This window comes from Stegodyphus dumicola, chromosome 5 (assembly GCF_044657685.1).
Source record: "Stegodyphus dumicola isolate Sdum_Otavi_A_Nest chromosome 5, ASM4465768v1".
Classification (NCBI taxonomy): domain Eukaryota; kingdom Metazoa; phylum Arthropoda; class Arachnida; order Araneae; family Eresidae; genus Stegodyphus; species Stegodyphus dumicola.
Window position 1 is genome coordinate 150,506,796 of NC_140772.1, and position 19,173 is coordinate 150,525,968.

At 34.4% G+C, this 19,173-nt stretch overlaps 1 protein-coding gene across 4 annotated transcripts in view; it reads left to right on the forward strand.

Annotated features, from left to right (window-relative positions):
* The window catches only part of LOC118201253 (pre-piRNA 3'-exonuclease trimmer-like), a 189,055-nt gene that overhangs the window by 87,625 nt on the left and 82,257 nt on the right, over positions 1 to 19,173 (forward strand). For 3 of the 4 annotated variants that reach the window (XM_085817201.1, XM_085817203.1, XM_085817202.1), the window contains 2 exons: positions 930 to 975; positions 1,088 to 1,187. In XM_085817201.1, the coding sequence (XP_085673327.1) occupies positions 930 to 975; positions 1,088 to 1,187 (146 nt within the window). Of the gene's footprint in view, positions 1 to 929; positions 976 to 1,087; positions 1,188 to 3,325; positions 3,506 to 19,173 lie in introns of those variants that run through there. The other variant, XM_085817204.1, reaches the window with a different exon arrangement.

Below are 19,173 nucleotides of genomic sequence, written 5' to 3' on the forward strand. Positions count from 1 at the left end.
CTTTTCTTACCCTTGACTTTTTTCTTGAAACTTTATTGCATAATATTCACTTCTCATGTTTAGTAATGCTCGTTTTCAGAAAAGGAGCTTTATTTTACCCCAGTAAATAATCAGATGCCAAAACTCTCGAGCAAGCATATTCTGCAGTATTATACAAATATTGGGTACTCGTACATCATACCAATTTTTTCTTCAAATGATCATGAACTGTACTTTTTGAATATTTATTCTGTCCGATAGTTCCTGTATAACTATCCTGAGCTGTATAACTTTAATTTTCACCAATACTTCTTTTCATAGGGCCTTGTTTACAGAAGATGGTCATCCAGAGCTGCCAACATCTTTGAGGCTGAAATTTTCACTCATAAATTCTCAGTTTCTTATGCTCATAAATTGCACCTTTAAGCTGTGTCATCAAATACAAATCTCTTTTCATATATTGCACAAATTTTAAGCAGTCTTATTAGCATTTTTTTCCTCTTTTAAGAAAGTATAATATGATGAAAATCAGTTTCTTGATTTCCCATCTCTTAGCATTGCATTGAAACAAAAATTATGCTGCAATACATGCCAGAATTACACAGCATAAACAAACAAAAAAAAAAAAAAAAGACTGTATTTAAATATTTGTTTTGATCAAGGTTACACCTTATCAGCAGGAACAAAATAATTAGATGAAAGCATGCTTTGATTTGAAAAACTGCAGAACTTCCCGGGTGACCCAATAATTGTATAATATTTAGATTACAAAACTAAAAGTATAAAACATAAAACTTACATTTTTAAATTAATAACATTATTTTAAGAAAATAATGAAAATTAGATGAATTTTGCATGATTTTTTAAACTTTTGGTTCTGATGTTTTTGAATGAATATTGTATTTATAAATATGAGTTCAATTTTGTTTGATATTTATATTTTTTTGCAGTATTTTTAAAAATCTGTCATCTCTTAGCTATGAAAAAAATACAAAGGTAAGTTGCTTTTTAAAAATATTTTATGTGTTGCATTGTTTTTAATATTTATCATATAATGCTGAATATTTTAACAAATATTTTGTAAAGTAATTTTAATTTAATCTTTCAGTTCAATTTTTATTAAACCACAAACTTTGAAGCAACATCTTAGCGCTGTTGAACCTTTTGTAAATAAACTAAACCTTGGTAGATCAAGAGTGGATTATATTGTAAGCATAAGCTCTTTTTTTATTAATTATATAATTATGTTATTGAAATAAAAATAAGAAAAGCAGAATTAATTTCATTTAAAAGTGACCAATCAGGCTATAAGTTACATTCACATTATAGGTGATAAGATTCTACAACCAGGTAATAAATTATGTCCACATTGTGGGCTATATGATGTCTAATCATTTCTTTCTGTACTTTTCTGAATTTGAATGTTTTTTAAGTGAAAGTTCAAATTTTTGGAAACAAGGTTTTTGAGGTTTGTGAGAAGTTAAATTATATTTCACTTTCATTCCTCTCATAAAGTATTATAAGAAATACTAACTTTTAATATGATATTTAATACTAAACTTTTGAACCCTAATGTAAATGTGAGAGAAAATGCTACAATGCACGAAATTCATTCTAACCTAAATATATTATCATTTCAAAGGCTAGATAGTCATCATCTTGGATAAAAACGTTCACATCGATCATATTGTTGAACTCTTAAACGAAGGTCCATATAATCTGATCTCTAAGATCCTTCACCTTCGGACATCTAAAAATAAAAACTGTGATCAAGTCCTCACAAATCCTTCTGACTCATTTACAAAAATTGCTTATTCCATCTGTTGCGAATTATACCAGGTTATATGCTCTGCTCTAAATTCATAAAAGTGGTATTCCATTCTGCCATATTGTATCAGATTTAGGCACCATCTCATATCCATTAGCTAAATATTTAGTTTCTAGATTTTCAGCTTTGTTAGTTAATATCGCTTACACCATAAAAATTTCAATGAAGCTTGTAAATAAATTTTAAAATATTTCTCCTAGAAATTTCATCATGGTTACTTTTGATGTGAAATCACTATTCACCAATATTATAGTGGAAGGTGCTCTTAAATGTCTAAAGGAATTTCATATCTCATGTATTGATATAGTTGAGTTAATTTTCTTTACTCAGTTTTGTCTGAAACAAACACATTTAGTTTTTCAAAATAAGTATTACAACCAGACTGAAAGATTGGCCATGGGCAGCCCTCTTAGTCCTATTCTTGCATTATTATGCAGATATATAGGCATTATTACGAATCCAAATTATTTGAAATTTTAAACTTGCTCATATGGTTCTGTGGTTCTACTATGTTGACAATGCCTTTTCCCTGTTTGATGGTTTTAAATACTTTCAATAATGAATCCCATTGATTCTGCTATTCAGTTCACTTCTAAACTTGAGACATCATATTCCGTTTTGTTCTTTGACATCTTGGTCTCCTGCAACATATCCAACTGTAGTACTACTCTATGCCACAAACCTTAATCTGTTTGCCTTGCACTACACTTAAAAATCATGTCATTTGACTAAACAGAAGTTAGCTTCATTTTATACCTTTGTTTTCTGAGCGAGCACTTTAAGTTTGCTCCTCCAAGTTAACTCTGATCAAGAGCTAAACTGCTTAAAAACAGTTGACAAAGACTTTTCACCTAACATTATTGACCAATTGGTTTAAAAATTCTCATCTCAACACATCAAAAAGCACTTTCTGATTTCAGGAAATTATAAGAATTCTGTTGTCATTTCTTTTCATCGATTAACTATAAAATTGCATGCCTCTTAGAGAAATACAACTTTTGGATAATTTTTTTCCCTATCAATAATATTCAGAGTTCCATATTTAAAGCCCCCATTCCAAATATGAACTCCTGGGATACATACAGGATTCTTTGCCAGTGTGGTTTAATTTACATTGGTTCAAACTGAGAGAGCCTTAAAATTTGCATTAAGGAAAGTAAGGTGACGTTAGAAAAGAGAAACTCGCGACTCTTCTGTTGCTTAACACTGTTGGTCAGAAAATCACATTTTCCATTTTTCTGCAGCCAAATTTGTCTAATTCCATGGTGGAAGAAGAAAGTTATATATTTAAACCTTTGAAACTAGTTCTGCAAATTTATGAATATTACACTGATTATTTCTGCCCTAGCACTTTCTACAGTCACTATTCAGCAATGTGTTTTAATTCAGATTTTTAATGCTTATTCAAATTTAATTTTACATTAGAAATTTTTTGAGTATATATATATATATTTTTTTTTGCGTAGTGCTTATTTTGTAAATAAATAAATAAATAAAAATTAGCATAATACTTTGCAGGTTTAAATGTAACTTGACTTTATACAGAAGACCCTGCTATTATTTTGAAGACTTTTTATGAGATAAAACAAGCATTATATATGTGAATTTCATATGTTGAAAGATTCTGTAATAAAGATAGTTACATTATACCATAACATTAAAGCAAATGTATATTCTTTTAACATGAAAATTATGAAATAAATGATAAATTATCTTAATACTCTATGTATTTCCTTAAAGTTTGAGCTTTATGTGTGTGTATAAGAAGTGGATTTGTTTTTTGAGAGACCTTTTAAGCCAATGTTTCCAAAACCTTTCAGCTATGCAACCCACCTGCAAATAATTGTCATTCATCATGATTGATATGCATATTAGGTTTAGGAAAAAAAAAAAAAAAAGGGAAAATATATATATATGTCAGTTACTTGTTAATTATAAATTCATTTCTAATTTTAAATAGATAAATGGTGTGCATTTAATTATGGCAAAGCACGCTAGGGCTATCTGCCTGAGGGGAGGGATGCCTTTCGGGGAGGACTTTCTAAGGGAAACTGGCTCGTATACACATTACACATGGGGAAAACCACGAAAACGCCCATGCAGCCAGCCTGTTCGCGGGATTCGAACCTCGGACTGAACTACCAGTGTTCAGCGTTTTTACCGCTCAGCCGCTGGTGGGCTTAAATAGATAAATGTAACTATACAATAAGAAAAGAGTTCCTCAAAATATTTTGTTACTCGCCACAAAGTTTCTCCCATTTTATAGTTTTGAAACAAATGCTTTAAGGTATGATAGTATGTATGAAATCAATATGATAATTTCATTACTTACTCATGACGTTTATTATAGCATTATGAATAAATGCAAAAATATACCATATAATAATAATAATAATAATAGTTTTTTTGTCTTGCAAATGAGAAAGAAATCAGTTCTAAGCTAGTTTTTGAGCAAGTAAACTTTGAGTCAGTTTAATTCTTCCTTTTTGCCAACTTATTTTTTTTATATAGTTGTTAGTGGTTTTGGCTTCCATAATTTGAGTATAATATGAGAGGTTATATACTTATATGATGTCATGTTCTAAAATAAGTTTTCTCGACTTGCATATTTGAAAAAGGCAGCAGTGCGGTTGATTTATGCTCCTGTTAGATACGTGCTTAAGAATGTGTATAAATAACTGTTAACGTTTTAATCTTGGTTTAACATTTTACTTCAGATATTTGTTGATAAATGACATTTACAAATAATTTCTGAGTAGATAATCAATCTGTCCCTCATAATTAACAGTAAATAGAATCTCCTTAAGTTTCTCCCCCTCAGGGGCTCACTTTTTGTGAGTACGGGTGTGTCAATCCCGAGGTAACCTAACTCTTCAAGCGATCCCCATCTTGATGAGACGCGGGTCACGATCCTGGAGTCCTAGTGATCTTTCCTCCTTTCTTTTTCGTCTGTTCTTATCTCTGTTATTTTCATTTCTTCTGCCCTTGTGGTTTTCGGAGGTCGGGGTTCAAAGTGGGATTCTGTTAAATCCCTTTGTTTCTAGTTTCTCACTGAGAGAAAATCACCCACGCGTTTGCCATGCGTTTTGACTCATAAGGCTTAAAAAAGAGGGTCCTGGTAGTCGAGGATCGAGAGACTGTCCCCAACACGCTGCTTTGGCCTCTGCTTCAGATTGAAATGAGAGGCACGTAGTTGTCCCCACTAAAGTTAATCGGCTGGTTACTCGTTCTTAGGGTCAGTGGCCTGGGGATTAAGCTTTTAGGAGTTCCTGCTTTCGGGAGAGCTGATTGTGGGGTTTCAGATTGCGTAAAGACCCGGTTAACCCTGGCGCAGGTATCTGCGTCTCCTTGGGGCGGGCCTGCCGGATCCGAATCTTAATTTTGTCTTCCGTATGGCTCAAACAAATTTAATAACAAATACAAATGAACATAATTATGCATAAAAAAAGTTAAAGCAAGTGCTAATCCAGATATAAATCCAGTAAGTCCACCGCATTTTCTGGTCATAAACGACTTTACAGGCGATCTGAAAAAGCTGTCTCCATTCTTCATTTAAAAGTAAATTCAGTCTTCAATTGGGAAACCGAGGAATATCAAACGGTTGCGCTCTGGAGATCTTAAGGCCCGTCCACACGAGGACGCTCGTGACGTAGTTGACGCAACTTTTTTGACGGCGGCGTAAATTGGCGTGACGCAGAAGACGTAAAACTGAGTACGCTCCTGTTCAGCTTTTTCGCCTGCGACGCGCGCGTATAGCCAATAGCCGACCGAGTTCTTATCACGTGTCATAATCAGAAGACCTTCTTGCTTACCCGTTTCAATATGGCGTCAGAACCACACAGAGATGAGTTTTTGCTTAGAAATATCATAACTGTATACAGCAATAAAATTATCAGCATTGTTCACGCCATCTTCAGATTTCTCAAACCATATATATTGGTATAAATTTAAAATTCTTATTAAAGGGGAAAACTGTATATTTATAAAACAATGATCTGACCAGTATATCCATATCATATGCTTCACCTATTTATAACACTGTAAGTAATAGGAACCTAAATAAATTACAGTTTCTACGAAATCAAAGTTTCTGCCTTACAAAATTCTCCTTAATTATTATAAATATTGGCTACATCATGTGTAATAAAAGGCTCTATAAATATCCCAATATTAAATACACCAAAGACTAACTTCAGCAATATAACAACTTCTAAAATAAAGCAGTTGACTGTGAAAGAGTATTCAATAAAACACAATTATGAAATTTTGGAGGAAAGTTACAACTTGTGTCATACAGCAATCATTTATTGAAGTTTAATTAAATTACCTTTGCAGCGACTTCTACTTGTTACATTATTTTTCAAAAACGCTGCTATCACGGATAGCTGAGTGGTCAGCGCGGTGCTTTTCAAATAGAAAGATGGTGAGTTCGAACCTCAACCGTACACAGTGTATAATTCAGTTAGCTTTTCTCATTTTGAAACGTGTTTCTTATATTTAATCATGAATCATTATATTCTTATTTTACCTATTATTATTGTTTTCATTTCTTATCTTATTCATTATTATTATTGTTTTTAATTTAGTTTAAAAATGTGCATTGCAAATAGAAATCCTTATGTAATAATATATCTGCATCTCTTTATCATATATCATCTATAAATTCTCTTTTTATTTTTACTTTATTGCATATTTTATCATGCACATAATTTCTCATAAACTGTACAAAGTTTGAACCTCATTCTAAATTCAAAAATAAATAAAAAGAAAAACAAAAGACCAAGGCAGGGGAAGTTTAAAAAATATGAAGTTGGTTTTATTATATGGTGGATGGTGTACATAAAGATAATTAAGTAATTTATTTCTCTTTATATACTGTATTCCAAACCAATTTTATAAATCCTAATTTTCATACAATATAGAATCTGCAAGTCTGTCAAACTGGTCGATACTCATCCTGAGGTAATTAAAAAACAAGTAATATATATATATATAAATATATATATAAAAAGTCAATTCCTACTTAGGTCCACAAAGAAAAATTAAAAAAATACAAATAAATAAATAAAAATACAAACAGAATTGTTTTAATTAAAAATTTTAATATGTGAAAAAGCTGTATTAACATCAAGTGTCTTTCACTACAAGTTTAAAAAATTGTATTTGAACTTGAGTGGATGAATAAAAAGCATTTTATGTACTGAAAATTTGAACAAGATATAGGGAGAGTGTGAGCTAATATAGTAGGAATTTAATAATTCTGGATATTCATTTCGCAAACAAGGCAGGAAAAAAAAAAAAAAAAAAAAAAAAAACTCTTTGAACAGGTTTGGTCTAAATAAATCTTTCGGACCCATTCTTGCCATTTTTTGCGGTTTTACCTCCGCTTAATAATTGCACTTAATAGTAAAGTTTCAGCTATATATATATATATATATATATATATATATATATGTGGGGATTTTAAACGATGAACAAATTAATTAACGAAAGACATTTTAATTAGACAAACGATTATTACATAAATTTAACATTTAAGAGAATTAAACAAGTAATGATTCGTCAAAGTTCTTTTTGAACAGAAGCAGCGTCTCTGCTTTCACGTCAATCGTCTATCATCTCAAAACGGTAATTTCCCTAATTTTTGCTTGGCGCCTTCGCAGCTCGTAGAGAGAATGACGTCACGGCATCCGGTTTTCATCACAGCTCCAAGCGGTCGGCACTACATTTCGGCCATCCGAAGGTGGACTGGCCCTCCAGGACACTGCAAAATACAAAAAAAAAAAAAAAAAAAAAAAAAAAAACAAAGCAACAAGCAAGAATATACAATAACAGAAATAAGTGTTCGTGAAAAATTTTAAGGTGCCGTCTATTTCTTGAGGAATTCGGCACATGAGGTGGTGCATATGGGACCCTCATGGCATCCTTCCTTTATTACGTCATAGGTGTTGCCACCCTTAACTTTCTTGATCTTATAAGGTCCGAAATACTTCGCTCTTAATTTTAAGTGTGGTCCGAATTGAGTCCTTTTGATTGCCACTAAGTCACCAACTTTGTACGGCTGTGCTTGTCTTCTTTTGGCATTATATGTCTTTTTATTTTCCTGTTGGACTTGGAAAATTTGCCTCTTGGCTTGCTTTCGTAATTCTTCTCTTTGAGACTCGAATTGAGATTGAAACTCACTTTCTATCAGCTCTTTAAGCTGATCGGTGCCCTTACTGTTCATTTTAGTACCGAAGAGTAATTCAAACGGAGTGGTGTTAATGCTTCTTTGATATGTTGAGTTAAGCGTCCTCTGAACTTCGTGTGTGTGTTTATACCATTCGGTTGGTTTTTTTAAGGACAGTTTCGCTAATACTGATATAATGACTTGGTTGATTCGTTCGACTTGTCCATTTGCTCTCGGCAGGCCTGTGGTGATTAGATGATGTTTAATATCTTCTTTAGCACAGTAGTCAGAAAACTCACTGGATGTGAAAGCCGTTCCTCTATCAGAAATGATCTGACAAGGGCTTCCAAAAATGGCCTTCTGATTCTCTAACTTCGCTATCACCTCGGCTGAGGTCGTAGATTTTGTTGGATAAATCCAAGTAAATTTAGTAAAGGCGTTGACCACTACTAATAGGTGCTTGTAGTTTTTATGGGTACTTTCCAGAGGACCCAAGTGATCTATATGATAAGTATGCAATGGAATGTCCTCCTTGAATCGCGGATGTAAAAATCCTTCCTTTTTCCCAGCTTTACGATTTATTAAGATGCAATGAACACAATTCGCGATAACGTTTTCTATCTTCTGCCGAAGTTTGGGAATGAAATAGTATTCATCCAGGTGTTTCTCTGTATGTTTGATACCGGTGTGCCCTTTCTCGTGAGCATCTTTTATGATTTCAGTCTGCATACTTTCCGGTACGACTATCAATTCTTTACCGTCAATAAACTTGTATAGTACGCCATTTCTATTACAATAATTTTCATAACTTGAGGTTTTCAATAATTCCTTAATGGTTTTTATTTCAGTGTCATTTTCTTGAGCAAGTTTTAATTTAGGTAAGATATTTTCAATAGAAATGCATAAGACGTTTACAGGAGCTCTACTTAGAGCATCTACATGTGGCATTCTAACACCTTTACGATGCTCTATAACATAATCGAATTCTTGTAACAACAGAGCCCAACGAGCAACACGCGTCGCTAAATCTCTTTTTTCCATCGTCCGTTGAAATGCTGAACAGTCCGTCACTATCATAAATGAAATTCCCAAAAGGTAAACACGGAACCTTTTCAGTGCTTCTACGATCGCGAGGACCTCCAACTCGTAACTTGAGTACTTTTTCTCTGCATCAGAGGTTTTCCTACTCATAAAATAAGTGGGGTGAAAACTGCTATCACCTGGGGGTTTCTGCATTAGAAGCGCCCCATATCCTTCTATACTGGCGTCTGTGTGTAGTTCGGTTTCATAATTAGGGTTATAAATTGCAAGTACAGGCTTCTCAGCTAGCGCTGATTTCAAACGATTGAATGCGATCTTTTGTTCTTCACCGAATTCGAACTTAATATCCTTTTTTAGCAGGTCGCTAAGTGGCTTGGCAATTATAGAGTATTTACTAATAAATTTTCTGAAATACCCTGTCAGCCCAAGAAAACTTTGGATCTGTTTTAAATTAGATGGTTCAGGGAAATTTATAATAGCTTGCGTCTTCAAAGTGGATGGGAAAATTTTACCCTCTTCTATGACATGACCTAAAAAGTCAATTCGTTTCTTTAAGAATTGCGATTTTTTAAAATTTATTTCCAATCCGTATTCACTCGCTAGATTTAAAACTTGACTCAGCCTCTCGATTCCCTCTTCGTATGAGGCGGACAAAATGATGATATCGTCCATGTACGGCAAAACGATGCCATCGTTAACTAACGGTCGGAAAATGGTATTTATGAATCTCTGGAATACAGCTGGTGAGTTACAGAGTCCAAACGGCACTTTCAAAAACTGGTACTGTCCTTCATGCGTAATAAATGATGTGTACTTCCGACTTTCCTTTTCGACGTCCACGTGAAAAAAGCCATTTTTGAGATCAATAGTGCTGAAAATACGTGTTTCTTGAAGGCGGTCTAGGATATCCTCAATCAGGGGAAGGGGAAATCTATCCTTTACGACAACTTTGTTTAAACGACGATAATCAACGCAAACTCTTGGTGTCCCGTCTTTCTTTTTAACGATGACCAATGGGCTGGAATATTCCGAAAAACTCTGTTCTATAATTCCTGACTTTAGCCATTCGGATATTTGGGTTTCAACAATTTTCTTTTCCGCAAACGGTAATCTACGCGGTTGATGCGATACTGGTTCGTTATTTTTAACGAAAATTTTTAACTGTATGTCCGTAGATTTGGTCTTACATGGCATATAGTTCGAAACTAACTGTTGAACAGTCTCTTTAAAGTAGTTTGGAACACTAGGTGCAATGTTTATTTCGTCTTCGTTACTAGCTAGGTCAACAGGTAAAACAGATATAATATTTACTTTCTCTACACTCTGTGACTTACTTTTTATGGTAACCCCATTTTCATTTATTAATATTTCATCTTTTAATATTACGTTTAAGCTAAAATGGCTTCATGTGTCATTACATTGTTGTCTACAACACAAATATCTGCAGTACACTGGAAATCATTAATTTTAATATTACCTTTAAAGAAACCTAGAGGTTTTACTTGACATTTACCAAACCCACTCAGCGTTGAACTTACGGGCACGAGGCCTTCGATATTCAGTTTATCAAAAGTCGATCTACATAACAAAGTAGTTTGACTTCCTGTGTCTATTAACGCGGTTACATATACATCATTAATTTTTACTTCTTTGGTCAACTTCGAGACTACATCAATATTCACGGTTGATACTTCTGGTTTCGAATTCGTATTTGAGCAATCGAAACTTCGGTGCCCAAATTCTTTACATTTAAAACACTTGACTCCCTTATCTTTATGAACACATTGTTTGGAAATATGACCGCTTTCACCGCAGTTGAAACAGGTTGTATTGCGTTTAATTTCAGGAATTGTTCCTCGACTATCGGTTATGTTACGCTTTGTTTGGTTAACAGAATTTTTTGAGTCATATTTATGCCTAGATTCAATTTTTTGTTTACTTTCAAATTTTGTTTTAGACGTTCGCGACTTTTCTTCATCATCACATATCTGTTGATAAAGCTTCAATTTGTTCTTAAAATCAATTAATGTTTGTGACCCATACAAGCAAGATTTTTTAAACGCGGAGCCTGGTATACCATCTATAACATATCGTATTAAAGCAACATCTTCAATTTGACCATTTTTAGCAATTCTTTTCATATTTAAAAAATACTCATCAAATGTTTCATTGCTCTTCATTTTTTGTTTTGATAATAACTCATGCAGTTCGGCCGAATTGCAGCTAGACCGGAATTCATCAAGAATGGCATTCTTAAAAACTTACCATGAGTTCAACTTTGGTTCACTAAGAACAAATAGTTTTGCTTTGCCTGTCATTAGGCGTTTAGCAAAAATCAGTTTTTGTAAATCATTTAACTGAAGAATGGTAGCTGCATCTTCAAAACTTTCGACCCAACTACTGACATTTTCGTGGTTTTGGCCATCAAATTGAGCAACAAAAGATTTGATGTCTTCAATAGTAACATTTATACTACAGTTATGAAATACATTCGACTTGTTTTCAATTGTACTAAGAATATTATCATTAGCACATTGGGAAGGAAGTTGTCTCACTGTGGCACCAGAATTGTTTCTTAGTTTCGTTTCATCTCGAACATTATCATCTACTTCATTTTTATCCCCACCATCCACACCCTCTAAATCACTTTCGTTTTCACTTTCTTCTAAAATTACATTATTTTTAAGCAATTCTAAATTATTCAGATAAGTAACAATTCGGGTAGCTAAGTCATCTTGTGTGCCAGAGCTATCAATGCATAAAACATTGGCAATGGAAATTAATTCATAAGCCTGAAAATCTTGTTTGATTTTTTCGAGTTTTTCATTAAGTTCTTTACTATTCTCTTCTAAAGAGAAACCACTAAATTGTCTTAACCTTTTTCGATTATTTTTGTCGCCCACATCGTTAAATATTATTTTGTGTAATAATTTTATATTATGCGCTTTTTCACTTTTCAGGACATCTTCCATTCCCGGCACATCAATTAGAAACATAGTTAATAAAATTGAGAAAATCACTCACTTCATATAATGGTAAACCACGATGTTCCTGGCTCTATAATCCGGAAACAGAAACGAAACAAATTACTTCCATACCATCCAATGGATCACAAATGCTGTCGACAAGAGGCGAGTACAAACAGATTATGTCCGATGGATTTTTGGCCACAATTCACGTCTTGACACTTGACATCCAGTATTATTAAAATTAATTCCAGTCCTTAATAGAGCCGCACACTATTTACTCACTATTACGCAGTTTAGGTTCAGGTAAATCAGCATACATTCCTAGGAGTTTGACGAGGTTTTTGTTCGAAACATAGTTGATTATACATCGTAAAACAATCCAGCACAGCAACAGTTATTCTTCAAAACCGGTAGTAATCCAGGAAAGCAGGTAAAACTACAGTTCATTCGAGTGCTGAAGTGCTATCCCACTTCTGAGAAAATTTTTGTGGGGATTTTAAACGATGAACAAATTAATTAACGAAAGACATTTTAATTAGACAAACGATTATTACATAAATTTAACATTTAAGAGAATTAAACAAGTAATGATTCGTCAAAGTTCTTTTTGAACAGAAGCAGCGTCTCTGCTTTCACGTCAATCGTCTATCATCTCAAAACGGTAATTTCCCTAATTTTTGCTTGGCGCCTTCGCAGCTCGTAGAGAGAATGACGTCACGGCATCTGGTTTTCATCACAGCTCCAAGCGATCGGCACTACATATATATATATATATAAATCATCTGATTCGGACAACTTGCCGCAAACATACAGAAGCACAGCGAAGTAATAAGATACAGCTCTGTTGACGCTATATTACAGCGTCACGTGATTTTTGCGCAAAATAATTCTATTGGTTAAACACACTCTTCGCAAGCGTACTCGTTTGGACGCTTTTACGCTGGTAACGTAAAAGCGCGTTCGTCAGCTACGTTTCGAGCGTACTCGTGTGGATGGGCCTTTATTCAAACTATATCAGCTACTCAGTCTGCAACAATCCTTGGCTTGAACAAACTTGGGCAAATCGATGTTAAAATTAAATCGTTAAAGTGTCAGCACATAAAATACTCAATTTTTCTCGTGGTGTTATCTCAGAAGTTCGACCTCGTTATGTTTCAAAAGAGGAAATTGTCTCTGAGTTGTTTGACCAGAATGCCTGTGCTGCCAGGCGGCTCAAGATGCACGAAGGTCAGTTGATTAGTACATAACACATAATCCTGACCTTCATTTTGCCTGATCTGCCAAAAAGTATTAAGGCGAGGTATTTAAACTGCCCCGTAAGACCTTACAAATGAAGCCCTTTGCAATTTTTTCAGTGCCATCGTTTTAGCCATTTGAAAATGTCCTGTGGTGACAAAATCATATGTGCGCGTTGCTCTGTGGAAGGCCATGACAGCGATAATTGCAATGCTGAATCACTATGCGCAAATTGCAAAGGAAACCACACAGCACTCTCACGACAATGTCCGAAGTAGAATCAGAAAAAGAGGTGCTGACAATAAAAATAACGAAAAACATATCTTATGCAGAAGCAAGAAAATTAGTAATAGATATACAGCCCCAAAAATATTTGTCCTATGCCGGTGCATTAAAATCCTTTAAATTAATAGCAATAGGCTTACCAAATAAACAACCAGTCCAGAATGTATATATATAAACAGAAATCAGTAACATCAACAATTAAAGTTCAACAGAACAGAGAAACAAAAGATAACCTAAGTAAAAATAATAAAAAAACAAAGAAAAGTTCAAAACCTCTCAGAAATCCCAGTTTGAGCTCCTTTGGGAACCTCAGATTAGACAGTATAGGTTCTGAGACGACCGTGGAAGAGGGGCTGGATATCTCCAAACACCTACTTCCACGAAAATAATTAAAAAAAAGCACAGAAAGAACAAACTTCAAGCTTAATGGCCACCCTCACTTCATGAAATTATCGTGGCTTCCACCAAAATCTTGAAAATGTAAAAATTGATAGATTTACATCAACCTATGTGCTTGGTAGTTCAAGAGACTTTACAAAAACCTCTTCAACAAGCCAAGTTTTGGTGGTAGTCTTTCACCAGGAAAGATAATCTTGTAAGTGAGCATGTGAGCGGGGCAGTCGGCATACAGTTTGAACGGCATACTTGACTATCCCTCTAGTCTTATATCTGTAAGCACAGGCCGCCAAGCTGTTGTTATCCAAAGGGGACTTAAATGGACATTGTCCACTCTGGGGAAGTAGGGATAGAAACCCCTGAGGCGGACAAATTGAGCAAATGATTGAAGATCGAAGTCTGTCTCCTCAATAACGGTCAGAACACCTACTTCCCCATGAGCGTACAAGAATCTTTCACGCTCTAGATCTTGCCATCTGTTCCTCATCTCTTTTGCCTTTTTTCACATTTAGTGTTGGAAATTATCCTTATAACAGTGACCATTTTCCCATATGTGTATATATCACACGAGATGGAGTAAATCCATCTCGTCAAGATCTCCCCGTTTTATAATTACTAGGGCAGACTGGGAACTCTTCTCGTCTCTTGCAGAGATCACAGAAGAGATGGTAAACGATGTGCCAATCGGCGATGCTGTGAAAGCAGTTACGGATGTCATTATTCAAGCAACTAAGTGTCTCTATTCCGAAAACATCTACAAAGCTTCCTAAGTACTCAAAACCATGTTGGAGCCGTGAATGCCAAGATACACTGAAGCAACAGAGAAAAGCTTGAGGAGTTTTTCATAAATACCCCACTTTATAAAACCTTATAGCCTACAAAGAGCTAAAGCAAATGCAAGAAGAGTGAGGCGGAAAAACCAAAGGGATTCGTGGATGTCTTCTATGTCTGGAATAACATTCACTACATCAAGTAAACGAGTATAGGAAAGAGTTAGAAAAGCATGCGGACTGTACAAAGATCAATCACTTTCATTTCTGGAAAAAGATGGCTGAGTGATCAGCGCAACAAAAGAAATTGCAAACGCGATTGGTGAGAATTTTGCTGCCGTTTCTAATGGCAGCAGCTACCTGCCGGCATTTCTTTCTGTTAAATGACGCTCTGAAAGCTCCCATTAAATTCAACTCTCCCATCTCCGAGCCATATAAAGCGAAATTCACAATTTCTGAGCTAAGAACAGCTTTGATGCAGGCACATAGATCTAGTCCGGGTTTAGATTGTGTGAATTATGAAATGCTGAAGCATCTTCCCTGTAAGTCATTGACTGCCCTCTCACCCTTTATAACAGAGTGTGGAAGAAGCGTGGTTTTTCTAGTGCATGAAAGAGAGCTATTATCATTCCCATAGCTAACCCAGGTAAAATCCTGAAGAATCTCTTGATCTGTCGACCCATTGCGCTAACGAGTTGTATTTGCAAACTATTTGGAAAAATGGTAAACTGCCGCATAGTCTATTATTTGGACAAAAACAACGTAATCTCTTATCAGAGCGGATTCAGAAAAGGGAGGATGATGATCGATAATATGCTCCTTTTGGAAACATCTGTCCGTCAAGCCTTCATAAAAAGAAATCATCTTGTTGCTGTTTCTTTGACATGGAAAAGGCGTGTGGAGATATGGTATATTACAGGATCTTCATGCTAGTGGCTTGCGCAGCAACTTTCCAATTTTCATTCAGAACGTTTTGAAAGCAAAAACTTTTCAAATAAAGATTGACTCTGTTTTGCCAGATAACTTTGAACAAAAAGAGGGTGTGTCTTAAGGTTGCATTTTATGTGTTACTTTGTTCAATTTAAAAATAAATTCTATTTAAAGGAACTTCCTCCTACCGTTTCAGGATCATTGTACGTTGATGCCCTCCAAATAAATTGCTGTGCTGCAGATATGTGGTGTGTTGAGGAACAGCTGCAGATTGTCATTAACAGAATCCAGAAATGGTCTGAAAAACAAAGATTTGTGTTTTCAAAAGAGAAGACTTTGCACTTTTGTAAAGAGCGAGGTCTTCATCCTGAGTCTGAGTTGTATCTTTGTGGATGAAAGATTCCAGCTGCATCAGAAGTGAAGTTAGGAGTGATTGTTCGAGCGAAAGCTAACCTTCCTTTCGCATATCCAGTATTTGCGAAAGAAGTGTTTCAAAATTTTAAACCTCTTAAAAGTCTTGGCGAACACCTCCTGGGATGCAGAGCGTTGCTCTATACTTCGCATTTATAGAGCGCTCCTTCGCTCTAAATTAGATTATGGCTCAGTAGTTTATGGATCCACACGTTCATCAACTTTATTAAAACTAGATCCTAATTATCATCAGGCTTCGTGAATTTGTTCTAGAACGTTCAGAACATCTCGTATCTAGCCTTTATGTTGATTGTTACGAACCAGCTCTTGAGTTAAGATGTGAACAATTGTCTCTTAATCAGTATTTTATCATTAATTCACAAACTAATCATCCTCTCCAGATCTGAAAGCTTGATGACAGTTACAAACTTCTGTTCTCTGCACGGCCTCTTAACGTTATCCCTTTTTTCTAAAGATGTCAATTACTGTTGAAAAATTAAAGCCTATCAGATGTGATGGTCCAGCCAGTAAAGCATTTAGATATCAACAGTAAAGCACCTAAATAACAGACGTTGGTTATGTGAGAAAGAGAAAATATAAACAGTTTGGAAAGGACAGTACAGTCAAAAGTCGTTAATCCGGACTCGTCGGGACTTCGCGATTCCGGATTATCGATTTTTCCGGATTATAGATCATCAGTTTAAATCTCGTATGATGGCATGCAGAAATTCTAAAATTAAAAATATGAAACCGTAATTTATGAAAAAAAGAACAATTATGATCTAAAGGGTATCAAAATTTACAAAAAAAGCTTAATATTTATTTGTTTACTTTATTAAACATTTCTTTCAATGTAAGTTGTTTAAGTTGCTTCGTTTTATGTGATAATACTTTCTCTTTAATTCTATAAACAGACATAATTTCTTGTTCAGTTACAAAGTTCCGCTGTTCAAGTCCCGTAATTGCTGTGCCGAAAATACCGACTAATTTATCAATCGAAATATTTTCCTTTTCACTAACCTCTCTGTCACCTTCTTCATGTCTTTATCCACTTTGCAGCAATTCCACTTTTTGTTTGAGGGACATCGAAACATACTTTCGTTTTGTAGATCCTTTGGGAGCTCCAGCATCGGAAATTCTATTTGACATAACCGAAAGTTCAAGTTTACTTTTATAAAATTGCTCTTACAGTCTGCAAAAAATAATAAGCCGGATCCAATTCGAAGATTAAGGAACAATGCAATCATCAACATTAACTGAAATAGATAATTAGATAATTTTAGCTTATACCGTCCATTATACATAAAACGCGCACGCGAAAATGTATTCTGCGCTTACGCACACGCATATGCGCAGTCGTAAAGGTCTTACGCGCACGCGTAAACGCCTATGCGCATGTGTAAACGCGGCGCATGCGCAGAAAGTTTTTAGCTTTGAGGTCCGGATTATAGATCATTCCGGATTATGGGTGTCTGAATTAACGACTTTTGGCTGCTATAAATGCTTTTTTTAAAATAGAGAGGCTGAAATATGTGTGAGATTATTTGTGATAAATGGAGACCCTGAGGATAATGTATTGAAATTTTAATGCATGCTGGGCGATTGCTATAGGTTAGTAAGAGAAAGTTGTTTCATTCAAAATATTATGCATTTAAGTTAGATCATGATGCATATCTGTTAATTCCATTTAAAAATAATAATTTTTTAAAACTTGAACAAAAATTGTTATGCTTAAAATATTTGATTGGATGGCTTTCATAAAAGTATGACAATTTAATTCCATGTTAGCTGTGTATGAGTGTCTGTAATATGAGTATTTGTGTCTGAAAATGCTTTATGCCTGAAAATGCTAAACCTGAACTAGATAGAAGCAGGTGTTCATTAATCACCAATGGGTTAATGGATGTCTCCATGGTCATTATAAAGAAAGAGGAATTCTTTTTCTGAAATGAACGAAAGAAACAATGTTAGTGAATTAGAATATTTAGTAGATTGCATATAGAAATTTTGTAAGCATTTAATGAAGAAATCAAATTTATTTGAAAAAATGAACATTGAGAAATATTTATAATTAATATTATATATGAATGTGGAAGGGAAAAATTGTAACATATATATTTCTCTTTTCTGCTTTTTTACTTTCAGTTTTCAGTCAGTTTTGTTTTCCCTTCCTTTAGAAGTCTCCTCTATTCTAAGTGTCATAGCTATTTGGTCACCCTGTGTGCATGAATGTTAATGCATATTTTTATTTGAGAAGCCATTGCAACAGGCTAATAAAGCTGAAAAGGTTGCCTTGGGTTACAAGATGACTTTGTCCTTCCATTTTCCCAATTTAATGTCCTGTTTTTTTAAGTGTTTCATTTCAATTACGTATATGGTTAAATAAGACTAAAAATAATCTGTGTTTGATATTTTATTATGTCTATTAATTTTATATTGTCAGCTTTTAAGTATGGCTGCATTACATAATCTGAGCTTCTCTGCTATCTTGTGATAGCTGAGAAGACTGCACAGTGTATAACTATATGAATTTGTACCCATATTTCAAACCCTTGTAATTTAGTGCAGTGCACTGAATTGTCCTGATTAGTTATCAAAGGGATTCATATGTATTCCCTAGCACTGAGTACATAATTTTATGTACCTCTTGATCTTTAGAACTTTTTTCTTCAACATTTCAGTTGAGAGTGAGCTAAAGATTTACCACACTTCATGTTCAATTTGATCACTGTAGTTGGTTTTATCAGAGGACATAATCTTTGACCCTGATGTAGCAGTTAAGAATGTTGTAGAGGCAGCTAACATTCTTCCATATGCAGGTTTTTATCTGTATTTGACAGCTTGCTCATAGAATGTGAGTATGCATTACAATTAAATTATACATACGATTAGGTATCACATGTATAATCATTATTAGGTATCATATGAAGCTTAGGTGATTGTTTGTAAATTGACATTACTGTGTGACTCTCTTAACTGAAATCACTTTAAATCTCCAAAAAATGTAGAAATAGTATAGGGATAAAGGGATTTTGTGCTTCTCAGTCACATGAATAAATTACAGTTGATTAATTGATTAAGAGGGATAATGTTTTGTGCACCATTTAAAAGTTTTTATTGTCAATTTATATTTTCAAACATTTAGTATTCTGCCTGATT